The following is a 22,409-nucleotide window of genomic DNA, read 5'->3' as shown; positions in this document are numbered from 1 at the left end:
ATGAAACGTCTTTTAAAGCTTACTTTGGCTGTTTGAAAGGCTCATAGACTTGTGTTCCAAGTCTTTTTGGACAAATTGCTTCCTTAAATCATCGTTTGCTGAAAGCTTCCCGCCTCCTTTATAGCTCTCAGATTTTGTTTGTGCATATTTAAACATGGTGCCTGAAACATCATTGGCTCTGATGTGTTGTGATTAATGCGTCTGAATGTTCTGAACTGAATGAAAGCATGAATGAGAGCTTGAGAGTACCTTTTTGGTTTTATCGTTCTTCTGAGTATTTAAAAAGTATCTATCCCACTTCATGAAAGGTATAGTTTCCACAAAAATATAAACTGTCATCATTTACTCAACCTTATATTGTTGCAAAACTATATGACTTCCTTCTATAGAACATAAAGACGACTTTGAGAAATCTCTATTATCTGTTATCAGCATTGTTCAAAATATCATCTTTTGTGTTTCGCAGAGAAACAAAAAACATTGCGTCGATTTTTACAAAGCTCATCGTTTTGAAAAAGCGTGGTGTACTCTGATTGGCCAGCTATCCAGTGCGTTGTGATTGGCCGAATATCTCAAGCATTTGATGGAAATGTTACACCCCTTACCATATTTGGAAACGCACAGCGTTTTCACAACATGTCAGCAGCGACAACAATACTACAGCGAGAATAAAAGTTAAGCTGCCTTTATTTGCGTATACATTTGACCACTTTAATGCAAATTTTCCTACACAGTGATGCAGATTTGTGTAGGCATGTTTGAAGGAGGTGTTTTACATTCTAATAAAGGATGGGTTATTTCAACCGAACTTTGGGTCAAATATGGATTAACCCACCTATTGGGTTAAAAATGCAATACAAAAAATTTTTACCCAACAGTTGGGTTACTCCATATTTTACCCAAAGTTGGGTTGAATCAACCTACTGTACAAAATGTGTGTAGGAAAGTGTGGATGAGCCCTAACTTTTAGAAAGAATGTCTGCTTGGGTTTAAGATTTTAATCTTAAAACATATGATCCTTTTAATACCTTTCAATTACTATACAGACAAGTTTTTGAACACTGAATAGGTGTTGCTGACGTCTGAATATGGGCAGACGTGTGAATGTTTTTATGTTGTGACGTCATACTGAGATGTTTTTGCAACTTAATAAAATGGTCTTTCTTCATTGACTAGAAGGCTTTGAACTATAACTGAGTTTTTGTGGTATGGTATGTTTGCATAGTACTTCAAACTCTTTCAAAAATGGTGGAAAATGTCACGTTTTCATGTTTAAATTAGTTTTTTAGTTTGAACTATTTCATGGATACACATGCAAACTCACAAACTGCTCTGCATATGCTAAGCTCCAGTGGAGACAGAGGTGTCTCTGTGCTGCATGATGGGAGAGAGATGTTTGTTTGTGGCATGGCCGGGTAACTGTACACATACACACACACACACATTCTAGCTGCACTCCTGCTAGAGCCCTGCACCCAGGTGCTTCCTGTCTTTAGTTAGTCATAAGAAAGAATGTAATAAACCTGAAATAAACTGATATATAAGCTGGACACTCTTACACTTTTATAGTCTCCTATATGTTTTGGATACAATTTTGTTGTTGTTGCTGTTGTTGTTTTTATTTTGGAAACTAAGAATAGTCTCTTCTCAAAGATATACATATACATAAATACATACATACATACATACATGCGCACACACACGCACACACCACACACACACACACACATATATATACTTTTTATTTATCTCCAGTAAGAAAGCATTAAATTTATCAACACTGACAATAAAAATAATTATAATGATTATTAAAGTTTTATATATGTAATCAATGCTATTCTTTTAAACTTTCTATTCATCAAAGCATCCTGGAAAAAAAATACAAGTTTCCCCCAAAAATATCTAGCACAAATTATTTTAACATTGATAAAGAAATACTTATTGAGCACCAAATCAGCATATTAGAATGTTTTCTGAATGATCATGTGACTATGAAGATTAAAGTAAAGTGCTGGAAATTCTGCTTTGACATCACAGTGATAATGTAATATAATTACTTGTGTATTATATAAATATGCAATATATTCAATTTCAAAATATTACTGTTTTTATTATATTTGATCAAATAATTGCAGCTTTTGCTTTCAGGAACAATACACATCTTTCGAACCCCAAACTTTTAAACAGAAGTGTAAATATGAAAAATGTAAGTAATTTATCACGTTGGTTTTGCATTGAAAACATTGAAGAAAAAAAAAATTATTTGACTTCTTGTGTGCATTTTTTGCTTGCGCTCTCCAATGTTGGCAACCTGTAGTGAATTGAATTGTTTTGAATTGATTACAAGCATGAAAGAGATTTGAGAACTTCTCTCTCTCTCTCTCTCTCTCTCTCTCTCTCGCTCACTCTCCATATGTTGTGTCAAATCATTGACACTCATTTATATGTTTGTCTGGGCTCATGGTCTTAAAATGCTTAAAGAATTTCTGTATCCTTGAACGAAGCAGACTTTTTCTGACCAACAATGAAACTTCATTCAAAACTGCTCATGCTTCATTCGTTCCAGATCTTTTGACCTCTTCTGTCAAAACACAAACACTGTTAGTTTAAGCATTATGGTGGCAAATATTACATTACCATGTGTATTTTCCAGCAAAGTACACCCAACTCTACATTACACAACTGTTTCTGTCAGGGCGCGAGGATTTACGGGCTGTTTGGTGCCAGGTGTGCCGTTACTGTAAAATATTTATGTGCTCACTAAAAAATGTGCTTTGGCGCTTAAGTTGGGCTGTTGTCTGTTGAAGCAAGTCTCTGTTGACCTGTTGCAATGTCTTGTTTTTAAGAGACTGAGGGAATGTGATGTTGTTTGCCGTGCCTTCGGGACCAGCTGGATTCAACCATTGCAGTGGAGGTGAATTAGACAGGAGGAGAAGAGATCCCTCTAGTGGACAAGTCAGTGCAAATTATTTTCCAGAAACATTCAGAGCACTCCTTCTCTGCAGATTTTATTATATTTGGGGTATAGATTTTTCTATACCTGAATTGTGATTTAATGACTGATTCTTGTTTGAATAGTCATATAGTAAAAAATATTAGTAAAATGCTTATTAGTAAGCATTTACAAAAGTAAAATGAAACCTAACATTGATTCTATTTAATTTGTTTATGTATTTCAGAAAGGATTTTAAAAAAATAGGACCTTAATTGTTTACTTGTGCTAATTTTATCTTTTTGCCATTGTATTTATGCCATTGGAAGTATGGTAAGGTTTGCATTTGTCAACACTCATAAACACCACCCAAACAATTACTGTGGTGTCACCATGTTTTTCGGGCAATGCCGTAATAGTAATCTTTTGAAGTACCATATAAATACCATGAATGCACAGTATCATGATGATCTTACCAGTATCGTGTTATGGTACCACTATGTTAAATATTAAAGTGGCAGAGAAGCTATTTGCAGTTATTCTTTATTTTATTCATGCATGAGAAATAATTGTATAACTGGAGTAACATTTCTGTTCAGTGATGAACAAAGCTCATCATCAGTACACACTTGAGGAAAAAAGCAGAACACTGTTTTTGTGCAGCTGTCATTGTAGTGGCTTTACTCTGTGTGATTCACAGGCTTTTTTTTCTCTGTTGTCTCTGACTTTCTTTTCTGAGAGCCTGTCTGTGTTTAATATAGGCTCTGTTTGTGTTTGCAGAGCTTGGATTGTAAGGCAGACTGTTGCGGTTTCTGACAGGGTTTGTTAAGTTTAAATGTACTATTGTAAGGCTTGAGGAATCTGAGGGTCAAGCTCAGAGCAGACACTGACATTTGTTCTGTATCCGACCCCAAACATCCAGCAGACATCACATAATGCAACTTTGGTTGCCTCGAGGGCTGTTTAACTCAACAGTTAAAAGAAAGTTCAGCCATGCTTTGTGGAGAGAAGCCCATCTGTCTTTGTCTAAATAGGTTTGCGAAGAATGCCATCAGAAGTGGTAGAAAATGGTCTTGCAATTGTTTCTCCAACATTAACCATTTAGAACAAGTAAGTAATTTAATGATTTATTTCTAATATAATTTTTATATATTTAGGTACAGTAGAATAAATATATTTAATATACCGTATTTTCCGGACTATTAGTCACACTTTTTTTCATAGTTTGGCTGGTCTTGTGACTTATAGTCAGGCGCGACTTATTTATCAAAATTAATTTGACATGAACCAAGAGAAATGAACTAAGAGAACTTAACTAAGAGAAATCATTACTGTTTACAGCCGCAAGAGGGCGCTCTATGCTGCTCAGTGCTCCTGTAGCATACAATGAGCGGCATATAGCGCCCTCTCGCGGCTGTAGACGGTAATGTTTTCTCTTGGTTCTAAATAAATGCGACTTATAGTCCAGTGCAACTTGTATATGTTTTTTTACTCGTCATGACGTATTTTTGGACTGATGCAACTTATACTCGGGTGCGACTTATATTCCGAAAAATACTGTATTTTTAATACTGTCGAATTGCTTTTTCTTCACTCACAATAGTGCAGATTTTGAATGCAAAAAGATGCTGTAAGGAGAAATTGTGGATAAACTAAAGATTTTGCTGAATTTAGTAGAAAATCATGTTTCTTTAGGATGCTTTAGAGAGACAGATTCACTACCGGCATGGTCAGACCTTAATGGTCACACAATATTTTATATTTATTTTATTTTAGTACATATAAATAGAAATACATTAATAAAAAAATAACACAAATAATTATATATTTTTTATATAATATTATTTGTAGTAGTATCACTAAATGAAAAGGAAAATGTATTAATTTTTATGCCTAAGTGCTCTTGATTCTTTAAGACATGCTGTTGCATTGTGAACTATGAAACACTCTCACACATCATTTTTAGCACAATCCAAACTTATTGGACCTGATTTTTATCCTTTTTAGCTCTAAATGCTGGGGATGACACAGCAATTTGTCTTTTGAGCTTATGTTGCTTTTGGTTGCCTCATAAAGACCTTCTCTGTTTGCAGACACACAGACACACTCACAGAACCTTATTGTTCTTGCCGAGAAAGGTACAGTAGCTTTTGGGAAAGTGAGCATTTAAAGGAGGGAGATGTGTTTGGATATTTGGCGGTCTGACATCTCCTGAGGGCAGAGTTACACGTTGGATGATTCACACACTGTATGTCCAGATGGACTCGGAGGGGGTTCATGAGAATGAAATCTGAGAGAGATTCGGAGGGAGTGGAAGTGGGTAGAGATGAGAAAAATCCTCCTAGTGAGGGGAGAAAGCAGAACAGAAGGGCATAGAAAGAAAGAGTGTGAGAAAGACAGAAGATCACAGACTTAGAGACAGGTAAAGAAAGAACCTTCAACTGAAGATGAAGAGGGAATCGCATGGGAGAGCAGGGAATAACAGAGACGTCCCGAGGAGTGTTGTGTGTGTGTGTTGTGATGAGTTCCGAGAAGATTTATGAGATGCTGTTGAATGTAGCAAGCAAACAGTAGACCTCCTCCACCTGCTCGCTCGCTCTTTCTTTAGTGCTTTCCCTCTCTATCTGTCTTGCTATGTCTGGGATTTGCTCTCTTGTTGAAACTGTTTGCACAGAATCTCAGTTTGCTGTAAACTCCTGGACACTGTCAACTTTCCACTCAGTTTTCACACACACATACCCCCCCCCCCCCCACCCCCTTCTCTTGCCTTTTCACACTCTCTACATATTCACACCCATGATTCACCTTGGTTCGAAGAGGTTTGTCAAACATTTTTTTTTTTAAACAAGCAAGTTGCCGTAATTACCAATAGCACAAAGATGCGTATTAATTAAGTGATACTACTGATACGTTAGTGAAAATATTGTAAAAAAAAAAAAATTATCTAAATACTTTATTAGTATTATTTTATTTAGAAAATTAAAAAAAAATATTCAGTGTTATTTATTAAAGACAATGAATGATATGAGAAAGCAGTATACTTGAGGAAAATACCAATAACATGGTCACATTTTTCCCTTAAAAATATATAACAAATTATGAATCACTTTTTAGTTAAACTGAATAAATGTAATATAATATAAATAAAAATATATATAGCATCAAATCTGATATAATATTACTTGGTACAAAAAGTACATATTATTAACAAGGAAAACTTTATTTATTTATTTTGAACACTTGGAGTTTTAATCTGTATTTCATAGTTCCCCGCTCCAATATTCAGAGCAGAGCACCGATCATGAATATCTGGTTACAGTACTCTGACAAAGCCTGTTACCAATAGGGGGAGCTAAAACTTCAAAAATCATTTCTCCTATCGCTGCTATCTCTAAAATCTAGTCTCAACACTTTAAGTGATATATTAATAATTATTAAATGAATAATGGCTTATTCAATAGCTTCCGTGTGTATTTCGTAGATAAGTATTAATGCCATTACTGTAATTCACAGTGTGTGAAGTCTTGTGATTCCAAGATTTTTGTTAGGATGGGAGTATTACTGTGACATTTCAAGTCAAGTCACCTCTTGAGTTTTATGCAACCTGAAAACAAAATTCTGATATTACAGTGGAGAGAGATCAGTGCATAAGGTTTCTGGAAATCTGTGCATTGCACCAGGATTTGTGACATAACATTAAACTAATCTCTCTTGTTTAGCAGCACTGTACCTCTTGTTTGCTGACGCATTGGTCAGGTCGTGATGGCTGAAACTGCCATTCTGCCTAACCTGGTTTTACTGTGAAGCCTTTATGATAATCGCATTACAGGACAACAAAAGGCCTACTTCACTTGAGCTCTGTCTATACCCAACAACATAAAGACTGCTCTGAGGGAATATGTAGACTCTAAATTGCATAACAACCCCAGCAGCAATCACATTTTCTTTATTTAGGTTAAAGATACTTATTCTTTAGTTTGATTGATGCCCTTATCATGCCATTTCTTTGGTTTTACCTCACTTTTGGTGGTGTTAATGAACAGTTGGATATGATGAACATAAGCCAGTCTATAGCTCTTTTAGGTTCTTTGACATTGTGCACTTGTAGATTGTTGGTGTGTGTGTGTGTGTGTGCGTAGCTCCCTGCTCACCTGTTTGCCTCATTAGGGTGCTGGTGTTTGGTGAGCTGTGAAGAAACATCAAAGTGGAGTTGTGGGTAATGAATCTCCATCATCCTTGAGACACTAATTCTACTGAACATAATAGCTCTTTTCACTCCCCACTGAGAGAAAACAAGAGAGAAAAAGGAAGGATGAGACTAGGAAACCGATATAGATGTGTTACATGTTTTGTTTGTGTGTTCATTGATCTTTAGTTGTTATGATTTGATCAGTTTACTTTTTATTTATATTGATGCCCCAATGCATGTTTTTTTTTTTTTGTTTACTTATTTTAAGGTTCAATAATTGCTATTAGTGAGCTATTAACTATGACATTTGTCTCAATAAACTCCTAATTACTGCTTAGTATGGTAGTTATTAAGTTTAGGTATTGTGTAGGATTAGGGATGTACAATATGTTCATAGAATATGCAGGGCTTGAATTTCGGTGCGGGAATGCGGGGATTGCGCATAATTTAAACCATTCCCGCAAGGTTAGCTTTTATAGTGCGAGAAATTCCCGCACAAATATATTTGCTTCATCTCAGAGCAAATGATTAAAAAATAAATTCACAGATGCGAGAAAAAATATGTCAAATTGTTTAGTCAAATTGTCTTTTATTTTCGAATTTAATTCCTCAATCAGCGCTGGACCGGCATTTTCTGTCTCAGCGGAGCCCTGGCTGCTGTAGACAGATCATGTTTCACGCTGTCAATGCAGCGGTCTGCGTTGCGCTGATCTTATTCACACTATCAAGTGTAGGTGCAGCATTCTAACATTTTGAGTCAAAATTAGCTGTTTGTGAAGAAGTTATCCGCTTCCAAATTGTCGTTGTAATAACGAAACTGAAACATTAAAAAACATTTTGCTCTTTATGGTGTGCGAGTGATAGAGCGCGGCAGCAACGAACCAACTAATCAGCTTACAGCATCACAACATTGAATGCTCGGCCGAACAGCTGATCATAGCTGTACAGGGCGCCTTTATTATTTTTCATCTCCATAAATATATCTATAAATATATCTAGTAATAAAGTTAACGCAAGGGCTAGAAATCAATTAATATTTTGCTGATCCTTCTTGTCATCATGGAGAGCGCAGTTGGTTGCATGGCAACGACAGACGCCACGAGAGTGCAAGCGCTTGTGGAAATGAGACTGCGGCGCGCGCGCCCGAGCTTTCCACTTGTTTGAGCATGTGACTGCGCGTTTCCCCTTGTTTTCTATTCATTATGCGCAGCATATTTCCCGCGCGCACAAACACGGCCACAGACAATTAATTGTTTGGTTAGCGTAGTAGTTTAAATATGGACCGTTGGCTGAAGCGAAAGACAAGTTCGGATGATGCAGATCACGATCCAAAGAAAAAAGTTTTCACTGAAATGGAGAAACTCATTCAGACAGCCATGGTCATACCAGTAGCGAGTGTGTCGTGTGAACGTGGATTCAGCACACAAAACAGGATCAAAACTAAATTCAGAAATTCACTGAATAATACAAGTCTCACAAATCTAATGATCATTTCAGAGCTTGGGCCTTCCCTTGAGCAGTTTGACTTCAACAGAGCCATCATCAAATGGAAAGAAATGAAGATGAGGAGACAGATGAGAAACTTAGAATAAGTTACATGAAAAAAAGAAATGGAAAAAAATGACTGAAATAGAACTGAAATGTATGAAAGACATAAATACTTATAGTTTAAACTGAGTTCTTAATATCAATTTACGATATCAATATCAAAAGTAAAAAAAAAAGCAAAGAATTGAACTGAACTGAAACACATGAACTGAAATAGACATTAATATATAGCATAGGCCTAGTTTAAACAGAGGTCTTAATGTCAATTTGAAGAGCATGATGTATTTTGTATAAAGTTTTTTTTTTTTTTGTTAACTGATTTGAGAACTGGAAATGCACAATTCATGCATACAAATCTGTAGATATTAATAAATGAACATGATTAAATTAGACCGATGCATCAAAAGTTATTCTCCCCCCCATAATCTTTAGATCCCCCCCATGTGACCCATGTAAGGGGGGAATTCCCCCCCAGTTTAAAAAACGAAATTCAGGCCCTGATATGTGCTTTATAAGTATTAATAAATAGCCAATGTTCTTGTAATATGCATGCTAATATGGAACTAGTTAATAGTAAGAATTGATCCATATATTGAAATGTTAAGCTTTTTTAATGTTTTTTAAAAGGCTCAAGATTCTCTATCTGCTGGTATTCTTGCTGATCAATCATTTTAGATGAGCTAATGACCATGAAGGACCAAATTTGACCTATTAGAAACCATATTAAATTGTCCAGCATCTTAAGGCGGTTCTGCTTGCACATTGTGGTTTATATCATTATTTCTGAACTAAGGATTGGTTTAGGAATAGCTTTAATTCATAAATGCACCCTGGAGCTAAATATACATGTTGGAGCAAATTTGATTTGGGCAATTTCACATGCAATACGAATGATTTCAAGTGTATTGGAATATTGCAGTTATACACCAATTATTGTATTTGACGCATGTCTATGTGAGAGCTGTGGATCAGCTGCCAAGTGCCTGTTCCTTAAAAAAAGAAAAGAAAAAGGGGGCTGTTTTAGAGGGCCACGGTTGAAGACCCTTTCTCTCCACCCCATCACACATCTACACACACCCTCAAATATAGCACAACCCCTGGAGGCCCTGTGAGGTCCCAGTGTCAACATTTGAATGGCGGGTACAAAGTTAGAATTCATTGTTATGGTTTCTGGGAGAAAGATGCAGAGCGGCCACTGTCACTCACCCGTTATGCTGACAATGAAGGGGCCTCCTCCTGCCCTCTTCCCTTTGTTGTCCTCCTTATTGAATTATGGCACTGGTTCTCTTTGTGTGTTCTGGCAATAGTAATTGAAAACATGTGACAGAAAAAAGCAGTCAGGAGAGAGCGGATATGCCTCACTGAATATGACTCCATTAGAGAAGCCAAAGTCAGAGAGAAGCAAATTTTAGTATTACAAAAAGAAGTTTGGTTGTGTGAGAATGGGGTTCAGTCATAAACCTGATGGCTTATGAGGAAAAGTTTTCTATCTTTCAGTATTAATTTCCATAATTTTAGTTTATATTAGTTAAATCTGTAACACTTTAGTATAGTGTCCAATTCACACTAATAACTACTTGCTTATTAGCATGTCTATTATTAACATATTGGCTGTTTATTAGTGCTTATAAAGAACATATAGACGGTTTCAACGGCATCAACATAAACAAACGTTAATGTGCGTAGTCAGTCTTTAGGAAAATGTCTACCCTCTTCTCTAAAGAGGAATTCAGATTTGCCAAGTGTGCATATACCAGTATTTGACATAAATTGTTTCCTTTGAACTATAAATCTAACTATAGTTTAATGCCTTAACAGAAATCAGCCCCGCAGCACACAGCAGACAGTAGGGTTTTCTCCCTTTTAGACATTGAACTATTTGTGTGTGTTTTGGCAATTGTGTAGCAAATATTGGTAGAGGCATTGGTTGAGATGCTCATTTTTCTATTTGCAAAACTCTCTCTCTCTCTCTCTCTCTCTCTCTCTTTCTCTCTCTCTCTCTCTCTCTCTCTTGCTCACTCGCTCTCCCTCTTTCTTTGTCAAGCAGCTGACGATGGTTAAGTCTCTCCTTCATTCCCCTGCTTAATGGAGTCTGATGCCCTTCTTACTGATCCATAGTGTTGTATGCCATAATGACAGCATTTGCAGAGTACTTCAGCACAAATGAAGTTTGAATTGGATGAAAATTATAGGACCTGGGGTCTTTTTAAAAGGCTCAGACAACCATTTCTCCCGCCACCCATTCTTAGCCCTGGAAAGAGGGGCTATGGGAAGACTAAGGTAAAATTATCATCAAACAAACAGGCAGCTCACTGTGGCTGTGTGGGGACAACAGCTCTTAGGGAATTGGAGCCACGCTAATAACCCTGGAGTAAGGGAACACTGCGGCGTTCACTAATGGGGAATGGTTCTTTCTTAAAGACATTTGAAAGAAACAACAAATACACTCAAAAGCTCCCAAATGACAGTCTTGATTAGCATTTGTCGCTTTTCTTCTGCTTTTGAAAAACGTTTTCAAAGCGCTTGTTTGTTTTTACCACACACAATTGTGCATCATTAGCACTGGTGTAGTAATAAGGCTGTTTAATCTGAATTTTTTTTTAAACAAAAATCTAGCTGTGCTTAATGATACATTTGACTTGACAGAAATCATTCCATGCACAAATCGACCAGAAGCTGTTCTTAAAAGTCAATATAAGATTAGATAACCTTTTGGAAAATGAGACATTAAATAATGCCAATTGTTACAAATGAATTTTTCATGCAAGCTAAAGTGATTAGAGACTGCAGTCTGAACCCCAAGACGACGGTGTTTCAAGAGGCAAATCCGAGGTGAAGATTTGATAAATTGCACTTTGATTGTTATCTGATTATACCTTGACATGTTATCCAATTTAAAACGTCTCGCTAACAAGATTTGTATTGTCTGGAGAAAAACAGGCAGGAAGTGTGATGGCACAAAGTGAGCGGATGCAAATGTTGCTGGATTTAAAAGCAGTTTTAACTTTTAATATGAAATGTTCAGATTTCACATAAGTACATAAGTTTTTATCCTTAATGTAAATAATCTGTGTATGTTTTCATTTTATTTATTATAAAAAATGACTCTCTAACACTAGAGTTGTCTATTCTTGTTGTATTCTGCCTAGTGTATGTATGTATATATATATATATATATATATATATATATATATATATATATATATATATATATACACCATATTTTCCGGACTATAAGTCGCACTTTTTTTCATAGTTTGGCAGGTGCGACTTATTTAACAAAATTAATTTGACATGAACTGAGAGAAATGAACCAAGTGAAATGAACCAATAGAAAACATTACTGTCTCCAGCCGCCAGAGGGTGATCTAATGCTGCTCAGTGCTCGTGTAGTCTACACTGAAACCACAGAGCGCCCTCTCGCGGCTGTAGACGGTAATGTTTACTCTTGGTTCTAAATAAATGCAACTTATAGTCCAGTGCGACTTGTATATGTTTTTTTCCTCATCATGACGTATTTTTGGACTGATGTGACTTATACTCAGGTGCGACTTATAGTCCAAAAAATACGGTAACTGCCTCCTCATTTTAAAAAACCACCGCACGCCACTGATATACCAATACTTTTAAGCTTAGGAAGAGATGCTGATACAAATACAGACATGATTTCATAGTGGTGCCCTCGAAGGCAAATTAAAGTTAAAACGGATAAGGATATATTATTGTGTTATGGTTCAGCACCAATCCATACACACTTGTACAGGTCATATAGACAACATCTGGCTTTTTTTTTTTTCATATTCATATAAACAAGTAATCAGAGCAGAAATGTACAGGGTGTGTCAGAGGTAATCCCAAAAGCCTGTAGTAGAGAACGTATCTCCTAGAGATTCCCTGATCAGCTTGCATTGCATAAATGCTTGGAAGACTAAACGGATTATTATTTTTATTTTTTATTTCATGTGATCATCTCTGACTGGGCTTGTTCAGATTTTCTTGTTCAGATTTTGACAAGGTTTTCGTGTAAGCTTAATGGCCCCTGCTCTCCTCTTTGTAATATTTCAACCATTATCAATGGCTTACTTGTGTTTTTGAATATTTGAAGAGAGCAACATTTCCTGACTCCTGATTGGCACACCGAGGTCTAAATGTAAATCACCTCATTCGACATCTACTAGTCTAAATCATGTTTGTTCTAATTTAACATCAGACGTTGTTGATTTCTGCCGTATAATCAGATTAAGTGATTTTGAAACCGAGCAAAACTGATCGAGAAGCAGCTGTGCTTTTGTAAAATGCTTGATAAAACATGCTCTCTGCGCATTAGGAGCCACGGGCTGAATATGAAATCTTTTAATATCCCGTCTAATAGCAATGGTGACAAGCACTGGGAGTTAGCTCCGTGCAGGAATATCATGGCATTTAGATAATGAACCGTAAATATTGTTTTATTAGGCTCGGGTTTGCGAGTGAGGAGGTTTTATTGTGGCAAAGGTTAGACCCTGATTTTAATGCCCTTATTATAGTCATTAATTGCACTTTATACCGGCGAGGGCAGATGACTGCTTGCTGGAAACCAGCCAGGGCCGAAGACATATTAGATGTGCCAGTCAGAGGCTGAGAATGAACTCACCTCAGTTAAGACCCACCTCTGTCATCACCTCTGCCAATTTATTCACATCTAAATCCGTTTTTATCCTCTCAGCGTGGAGTCTGACAGCTTTTCACTATCAGTTGTTCATTTACTGCGAGTCCTCAGCCCCATTTTAGGACCTTTTCTGGCTTTGTCACTAGAAAAAAATCCTTCCAAATGGTTGGCAGTGTCTAATAGTTTCAGGTGTGTGCTTTTATGGCCGTGTTGTGAGATTTCGTGATGGCCTCTGAAGATAGGATTTGTTTTGTATCTCCTTCATCATTGCAAAGCATCGACATCAGCAAGGATCAGTTTTACATTGCATGCCATTGTTTTCAACAAACATTTTAATGAATATATGGAGTTACATTTATTGCACATATGCATAGATGAAGGCTTTGAGGGGTAGAAGTATCTGTTCAATGTCATAATCTTAAATTTAAATGTTTTAAATTCCATATTCTGCATGATTGAAACACAAGCTTGTGTCAAACTTTCAGAGACCGTTTAAAAAAGCTCCCAGAGTTTCCGTTCATAATTTGGTGTCTGTCCATCAATGCAGTGTTCTCCTCTCCCAGTCTCTTGCTCTTTACCCTGTTATAAAAGTGCGATGAGCACCAAAATCTTTCTCTTCCTTGCAGAGCTTAAACTGTCCGATAGAGTGATAGTGTGACATTTAGCCTAGCGGTACATTAGAAATGCCAGGGCACAGCTCCATTAACTCCCAGCCACACCTGGACTGAACTCTGATCTTCAGCGTAAGGTACAGGGGGAGATAGAGCTTGTCATGTACAGTCATGGTTGTTTCAGACTAGTTTATTAGACTTTTTATATTAATTACTTTGAATCCATGTAAAAACATATTAGACCAACTATATTTCCCCCAAATCCTAACAGAGTATAAACAGTTAGCCTACATATTGAATTTTGTTGTTAATTTCTTAAGGGTTTGAAAGTTCCCAGCATGCATTACATCATGAATAAGCTACATGGTTTCTATTAAATGATACATGTTTTCCTGTACATTGGCTTATTTATGCCCTTGTTATTGATTTTGTCACTTTCTGGTAGTTATTGGGGTTTTCTTCTTGAAATCTATGTGCAACCGTATACAGTTATTGCCCATGTATCTTTGCTTCTAAGATAATTTCTCCTTCAAAGATAAATATTACAGAGCTCATTTTATATTACGTGTCATAAAAAAATAAAAAAATATAAAAGAATGCAACAACAACTAATTACAATTCATGTGGTAATTTATATATATATATATATATATATATATATATATATATATATATATATATATATATTGGTGCTGTTCAATAATTAATTTCAATTAATCTCATTCAGAATAAAAGTTTTTGTTCACCTAATATATAATTACATATAGGGCTGTATTGACAACATGAAATTAAGTCTGAAATGAATGCAAGTACCTCTTTTGGGTTGGATTCAAAGTGTTGTTTTCAACAAATAATTCATGCAACTGAGATCTCCTCGGCCCCCTGTTGTGGCTGTTAAAACATCAACAGAGACAACTGTGAATCCGGTCCAGTGGGGCCACAGCGAGACATCTGGAGGAGCAGGCCATGAATACGAATGTTTGCATCAGAGCTTAGACCCTGAGCAGGAGGACACTGCTCTCCCAGTGCTGGTGTTGTCTTAATTAAAGTGGGGATGATGTAGTCCCACCACAACCCAAACCACCCTCCCCCCCCACCCCCTTCTGTCAGCTCACCTCCTCGCTGGCCCTTCCTCCACCTCCCATGTGGCTCATGACACCCCAAGAAACATCATTATCTGTGACTCGGGCTGCTGCTTTTGTTTGGCTCAGGCAACAGGAATCCTACTTTCATTTATGGCGTTTTTTTTTTTTTTTTTTTTGGTCTTTACTTTTCTTTCTTTTTTCTTTCTTTATTTTTCCAGAATTTAAAGATCAGTAGTCTGGAAAAAAATTAGTTCCCCAGGAAAGGAGGCAAGATGGCACAACAACAAATAATTACCATGGCAAATTTGGTTTACAACATAATAATTTGTACGTAGTTGCGTGGTCAGCATATTAGAATAATGATTGATAAAAAATTGTTGAAATTGTTGGCATTAAAGCTTTTAAATTCTGAATTTGTTGAAATTTGCATGTTAACGTAGCACACTGAGAATAAAAGAAGTGAAGTAAATTAAGTAAGTAAAGTAAAATATTTTAACCTATCTACCTTTAGCGTTATATTTATTAAAGATGTTAAAAAATAAATAAATATGAAAGTAAAAAAAACAAAAAAATTTTCAGATATAAAAAAAAGGATTATCGAAAAGTGAAAGCAAAATTTTTTATTACGATAATTGAAGAATGAATTGAATTAAAATGTACAAATAAAATAATATTACTTTTAATGTGATTCTTATTATCATTGTTATTCTTTTTTTGTGTGTGCAAGTGTTTATTAAGTTTAAATGCATGAGTCGAGTCGTGCCTTTATTCTAATCTTCAGGCTGGAGGTGAGATCATTCGAGAGTCTGTAAATCTATTCGATCATTTCAGCCTTAAGCAGGTCAGAGGCTAATCCATACACACATACACTCGCCTATCAAGGCCAAATAATAAAATACCTCTGGGGAGCAAAGATAGAATCATGAAGATGATGAAAAGAATGAAAGATGTCCAAATTACGATACCATGTCTTCAAATCAGCCATACCCTCATCATCTGCTCGGCACGATGCCTCTTGCAGTCCTTTGTTTTCTCCAGGAGCTTTGATAACATCATTTGATCTCAAACGTTCAGGGCTGTCAATCATTTCAAAACAAGAGATGACAGGAAGGGATTATGCTTGCATAGAAGACATCAGGACTGTCCAGGTATGATGTGAACACTGGAAGAGGAATGACCCTATAGAGCCTGCCTGGGAAACGGCAGGAAACTGGGACAGTTATGTATCATATGGAAACATCTGGTCTGAGGAAATCCCTTCTCTGCCACCTGATTCAACATAAACATATACATACAAATACACTTCAGTTCTCATCATAGCCTTTTCTACAGAGGCAGGTAAGAAAGGATGGTTTGTGCCAACTACCTTCCTGTGCTGCTCCCTGATGACACATTCCCAGTCAATGAGATGACACATAGCTCATACAGGGCAGAGGCAGCTTAAACACGTCTGAAATAGTATTTTCTCATCTGATAACCCTGAATATACAACAAGACAAGCCATTCACATTCCTCTGATATCTTTGGAGTGCAAAATGTGTTTATAAAAATACGGAGATGGGTATGGAATGTGGACAGACATTCAGCTGTCACGCCACAAAGAAATAACATGCTCTATATTTTCAGACGGGCATTTGAATTACCCATTGATATATCCTTATGTGTAGTTGACATGTATGTTTTATTACCACTAGAGATGCATGATACATTGGCAAATTATATTGGATATTTAAAGGGATATTTTACCCAAAAATTATAATTCTTCCATTAATTACCCTCATGTCGTTCCAAACCCATAAAACCTTCTTCAGAACAAAAATTAAGATATTTTTGATGAAATCCAAGAGTTTTCTGACCCTGCATAGACAGAAATGGAACTATCACATTCAAGTCCCAGAAACGTATTAAGGACATTGTTAAAATCCATGTGACATCAGTGGTTCAACCTTAATTTTATTAAGCTACGAGAATACTTTTTGTGAACAAAGAAAACTAAAATAACATTATTCAACCATTTGATTCAAAGGCCTCACAGGTTTGAAACACCATGAGGGTGAGCAATTAGAGCTTAGACCCTTTTGAGGTGAACTATCCCTTTAATTGTGTAAACGTTCAGATTATAATTTTCACCTAAAAATCTGTAAAAAAAAAAATTGTTTAATAACACCGTTAAATTAAATCTTGATTAAGTCTGAATGATTATCCATTTTCTTTAATGTACATTATAATGTTGTGAAGCCAAAATTTAAATTAAAATTGTAATATCTTTACAATTTTTATATTAATTAATACATTTAAATATTTTTGTATTTTATTTTAATATCTGCCATTTATCAGCCTTTGACCGTAACATGAAAATAATAATAATTGGAATTGACCATATTTGTTATATTGGTCCATCCTTAATTAATATATTTATTTTAATTATCTTAAATGTGTATGTAATAAAGGGCGCACACTGGCAGCAGTCATTAATTTCCAGACAGAATTGGTGATCTGATGTAAAATTCTTAAGTTTGAATTGTTTTACTTAATGCAAGTGATTTTCATTACAGTGGTTGAGTAAGAGCGCCTACTAGCAACCTGTTGTACAGCGATTTGCAAAATGCCCATTAGTGTATGAAATTATATCATCATTCCCCTTGCGTGAATTAGAAACACTGCCCCAGCATGGTTCGACATCCTTCTAATTGGCACGTATGTTTGGTTGGCTGAGTGGCACCACAGTGGTGGATTGGCCAGGTCTGCACTGCCCTATTGTCAGCTATGGTGCCATAAAGAGCAACTCACGCATTAGCGGGGAACCAAGAGCACATTGTCTTTCTGCATCAGTCACCTGGTCCATGAGGCGAAAAAAGAAATGTTCATTCTGTAGATTTGTTTGCTTGGCTGTCAGCCCACTTATTAGTGGAAAAAAAAGCCCAAAGGATTACTTGATTATTCTTTTGTCATTTTGCATGCTATACACCAACGGTCAGCGAAACAAAGATGAAATTTAATGTTATTGTTTTTAGAATTCTTTAAAATTAAATTTTCCTTCAATATTAGTGGAGAAAACATATTTTGTTGCATTAACTATAATTTGAATGACTTGTCACAAATTATTGCAATTTGCATGATAAACCGACCCCATTCAGCAGTCACTGCTGTTGGCATTGCTTTTGTGTTTACACATCAGGTGGAATGAGTAATGAATTCATCCACAGCAGACTGAAATGCACCCAAGTCACCATGTACACACAGCAGCACTGTAGGACAGCCCCCTAATGAATATGCAATGAGGCTCTGCTTAATATACATAAGTGGGCGTGTATAAGTAGTAGAATGTTGCCGGTGTAAGCAGACTGATCCAGAGAGGGGGACTGGCTCAGATCCTCATGCACATACTCCTACTGAATGATAGTCCATGCTGCAGAGCTTGTGTAAAGCTTTCGGAAGAAAAGAAGTGAGGAACACTGAAGGAGGAGGAGGAAGAGAGAAGACAAGGTGTATGGTCAAGAGGGCAGCCGCATGTGAAGGAACAAGAGAGAGAAACAGAGAGAGGGAACACACTGAGTTCCTGCTCTCCTCCAAGAGAAAGTGTAGATGGTGTGATCTGTCCATGATGGGGTGCAGAGTTTGTACTCTACAGAAGCCTCAAGAGCAATACAAACTCCTGTATGAAGTATGCCAGGTAACTGATCAGTTGTTACAGAAAGTTATTCAGTAATTTATACATACACATATATATATATATATATATATATATGTTTGTGTGTGTGTATGTGGGTGTGGGTGTGTGTGTGTGTGTGTGTGTAATATAATTTTCTGAAATTTTCTGTACAAATTCATAGTCATAGCATTCAGAATTGTTGATTGGCTCATTGTAATGCTGTTGTGTATCATATTTATGAAAGTAATTTCAGACAGAATGCTAATTTAGGAGAGTGATATTGTGGCATTGTGGTCTCAAATACTCTGGTCTGTAGTCTTCACGTTGGGATAGCTTATATTGAGTGTGACAAAGTTTATGAACGTTGATTTTACAGGGTTGATTTGTGGACAGATCTCAGTCCCTCTTCTCTCATAAAACAGCTAACTTTTCCCTTCTGAGTTTGGTTTTCATTGTTGTGTGTTTATAGCTAACCATGAATTTGGCATGGCTGGTGGTTTGTAGAAAGAGAATTACTGAGAGGGAAACTCTTATATTGGATATTCATAAAGAATGCATTTGGAGTTTTATCATTTTAAAAATTGTAGTTTTTTTTATACCTTTGAACGGGAATATGTCTAAATGTTTGCTGTATGTTGTGCTTAAGCATTTATACATAGGATTTTATATTAGTGTGTTTTTATTTATCTGTTTAACAGGTATTTTCTGTTGCCTTGTCATGCAGCATGTACTACATGGACCATGCCCTTGTGAGCAGTGTGTATCGTCAGCTCTTTTGTCAGACTGATTTAATTTCCTGTTGGTTTTGTGATCCTGAATGCTTACGGCTTTAGGATGCCTGTCTGACACAATATCGCTGGGAGACTGTGGATGAAAGCCAGTAGGGGGCCTCTGAGAACATGGCCAGAAACCTGCTTGTACATATATTTATGCAAATATGCATATAAACACATTATCACAGATATCGACAGTTGTTAACATAAATTATCTGTTAATTGTTCCAGGGTGGGGGCTTTTTTGTCGACTTGAAAGATGCTTACGTATTCAATTCCTCATAAAAGGAATCACTATTTCTTGGCATGAATGCATCTGGAAAGATTGTACCACCACATTGTTAGCGCTTCATCACCTACTAAGGGATGCATACTTGATGTTGTATGGTGTGTGAGGGTGCTTTCAGTAAACCTAATGAGTGGCCACTTCGTCTTCTCCTTTCACTATATTCCATAGCAGCTGTTTCTCTGCATTAGCCGTTGATGACAGTGCAGTCGCTATTGTGAAACACTCTGCTTTGATCGTACAGACTGTGTGAAAGCAGGACTAAAAGCTTTTCTCCCTTCTATATCTTTGTATTTGTGTGTTCACTACAACAGTAAATGGTCTCTGTTTGTTAACAACCCAACAGCCGATGTCGGGCTTCAAAGGAAACATCAGCCTTTTCAAATTCCCTCCCTGTTGAAAAAAAAACTGAATGAAACAAGAAAAGAGACAAAAACATATTGGCCCTTCATATGAGCTCTTTATCCAACCCACTGTTCAGTCCAGCAGCATATGTCATGCTTCTGTCAATTACTTTTGATTGGCAGGCTTTTAGTAAAGGGAGGCTTGCTGGTTTCTCTAACAGCGCGTTTACTTTGGCAGTTACTCGAAGCTGGGTCATTGCGTGCCTAAGAAATGATTTGGCAGACAAAGATCGCATCCAAGTTTAACATCAAATGGCATTCATCACACCTTGCGTGATATTCACATGTCATTTGAGAAGCTTTAAAATGACTTTTCCATTGGGGATTGCAGTTGATGCAGCTGTTTGTACCATTTTTGTGTGGGGTAATACATCAAATAGAGACACCATTCATCTGTGCTGAATGAGACAATGTGACATTGCCAAAATAAGACATGAGCTTCATTCCTTATGATTAAATGTTGGATAACTGTTAGGCAAATATATATATATATATATATATATATATATATATATATATATATATTAGGGGTGTAACGATACGCGTATTCGTATTGAACCGTTCGGTACGACGCTTTCGGTTCGGTACGCGGTACGCATTATGTATACCGAACGGTTCGTTGGAGTAATTAATTATATTTGGAAAAAAAAAAAAAAGAGAGAGAAAGAAATATAATGATATGCGTTCAACAAGGTAGCCCAATAACCCAAACAACGTAAAAGGCAATGCCCCTGACACTCCCGAAGAAGAAAAAAACACCATATTATATGTTTATGTTAGTCTACTCAGCAGGCGCTCGCTCACTCAGTACGCGCTGAAGGCTCGTTGCAAAATAGCCAATGCGTTTAACAGACTAGAAATGAGAAGATCCTCCAATAACCAACAGGTCTGGTGTTTGGGTGCACTTTGGATTCCCTTTAAGCTATAATGGTGTTGGCAAGAGAGTGGTGGATAAATAAACAACGGTATGTCGCATCTGCAACATGACAGGGTACACCAGCGGGATTACAAAAAAAAAAAAAAACAGCGGGAATATCTGGGATATATGCGTCAGTACTATCTGGGAAAAGACGAAAAAAAGGAGAAACATGCACGCAGCAAACTATCCCTGCAGCATTTAGACACTATAGCTTACAGGGAATCCAACCCAAACACCAGACCTGTTGGTTATTTTAGGATCTTATATTTCTGGTCTGTTAAATGCATTAGACATTTTGCAACGAGCCTTCAGCGCGTGCTGAGTGAGCGAGCGCCTTAGGGGCCGTTCACATATCGCTCCTAAAAACGCGTGGAAAACGCTAAGCGCGTCTTTCTCCTGAGGCGTCTGTTTTTGCTAAGCAACAATGACGTGCTCTCTCCATGAGACGCGGAAATTTCAGCGAAGGATAAATGGATTTGCAGCTCTAAAAATCGCTTGCAGTAGCTCTGCTACTGAATTTATTTCAAAATTGCAATCCATATACAACTATGATCAGCTGTTCCTTCATCTTGGCTGAGCTCTCAACGTTGTTACGGGAAAGGATGAAGCTGATTGGTTGGTTCTTGTCACATGACCCGCGGTGCGCTTGCGGCATTCTGAAAAGTTGAGATGTTTTTACATTTTGCTGTATCTAAAACGTACCGAACCGAACCGTGACATCAGTGTATCGTATCGAACCGAACCGTGAATTTTGTGAACCGTTACACCCCTAATATATATATATATATATATATATATATATATATATATATATATATATATGCACATAAGCCCCACAAAATAATTAATCGCGATTAATCACATTCAAAATAATTTTTTGTTTACATAATATATGATTGTGTACTTTGTATATTTATTATTTACAGTATATATAAATGCAGACACATACAGTATATATTTTGAAAAAATTTACATGCATATACATTTATATGTTCATATTCTTATATTTTGTGTCATATACCATATATTATACATTATGTGTATTAGTAGATAGTATTATAAAATTATCAGTCCTAATTGACAAGTATTTTATTCATGCATAGTGCAGATTTAGAGACCACAGACAGATAATGGAGTCTTTGTGATGTGCGATCGGTCCGGCTCACACAGACAGTAGGTGCCTGGAGAAGTATGCGGCAGAGGGGGTTGTTGCTTCGTAGGGTAATGTTCAGAGTGCTTTTGGCTGGCGTCGGGGTCACTCACAATTAAGGCCTGTGAGTGGCGGCAGGATGTCGCAGGGCTTTAATGAATAGAGTGAAAGACTCGTTTGAAGTGTGAAACTGATCTGTTGACTCATCCTTT

At 36.7% G+C, this 22,409-nt stretch overlaps 1 protein-coding gene across 3 annotated transcripts in view; it reads left to right on the top strand.

The window, feature by feature from the left end:
- The window catches only part of LOC113096331 (E3 ubiquitin-protein ligase PDZRN3-B), an 88,720-nt gene that overhangs the window by 50,569 nt on the left and 15,742 nt on the right, over positions 1-22,409 (top strand). The window contains exon 1 of one of the 3 annotated variants that reach the window (XM_026261698.1): positions 18,076-18,686. The exons of the other annotated variants lie outside the window; for them this stretch is intronic. Coding sequence (XP_026117483.1) covers positions 18,420-18,686 — 267 coding nt within the window. The 5' untranslated portion in view covers positions 18,076-18,419. Of the gene's footprint in view, positions 1-18,075; positions 18,687-22,409 lie in introns of those variants that run through there. 3 annotated transcript variants of the gene reach the window in all.

The sequence above is a fragment of the Carassius auratus genome, chromosome 6, assembly GCF_003368295.1.
Source record: "Carassius auratus strain Wakin chromosome 6, ASM336829v1, whole genome shotgun sequence".
Taxonomy (NCBI): Eukaryota; Metazoa; Chordata; class Actinopteri; order Cypriniformes; family Cyprinidae; genus Carassius; species Carassius auratus.
This window is presented reverse-complemented; position numbering and strand designations above follow the sequence as displayed.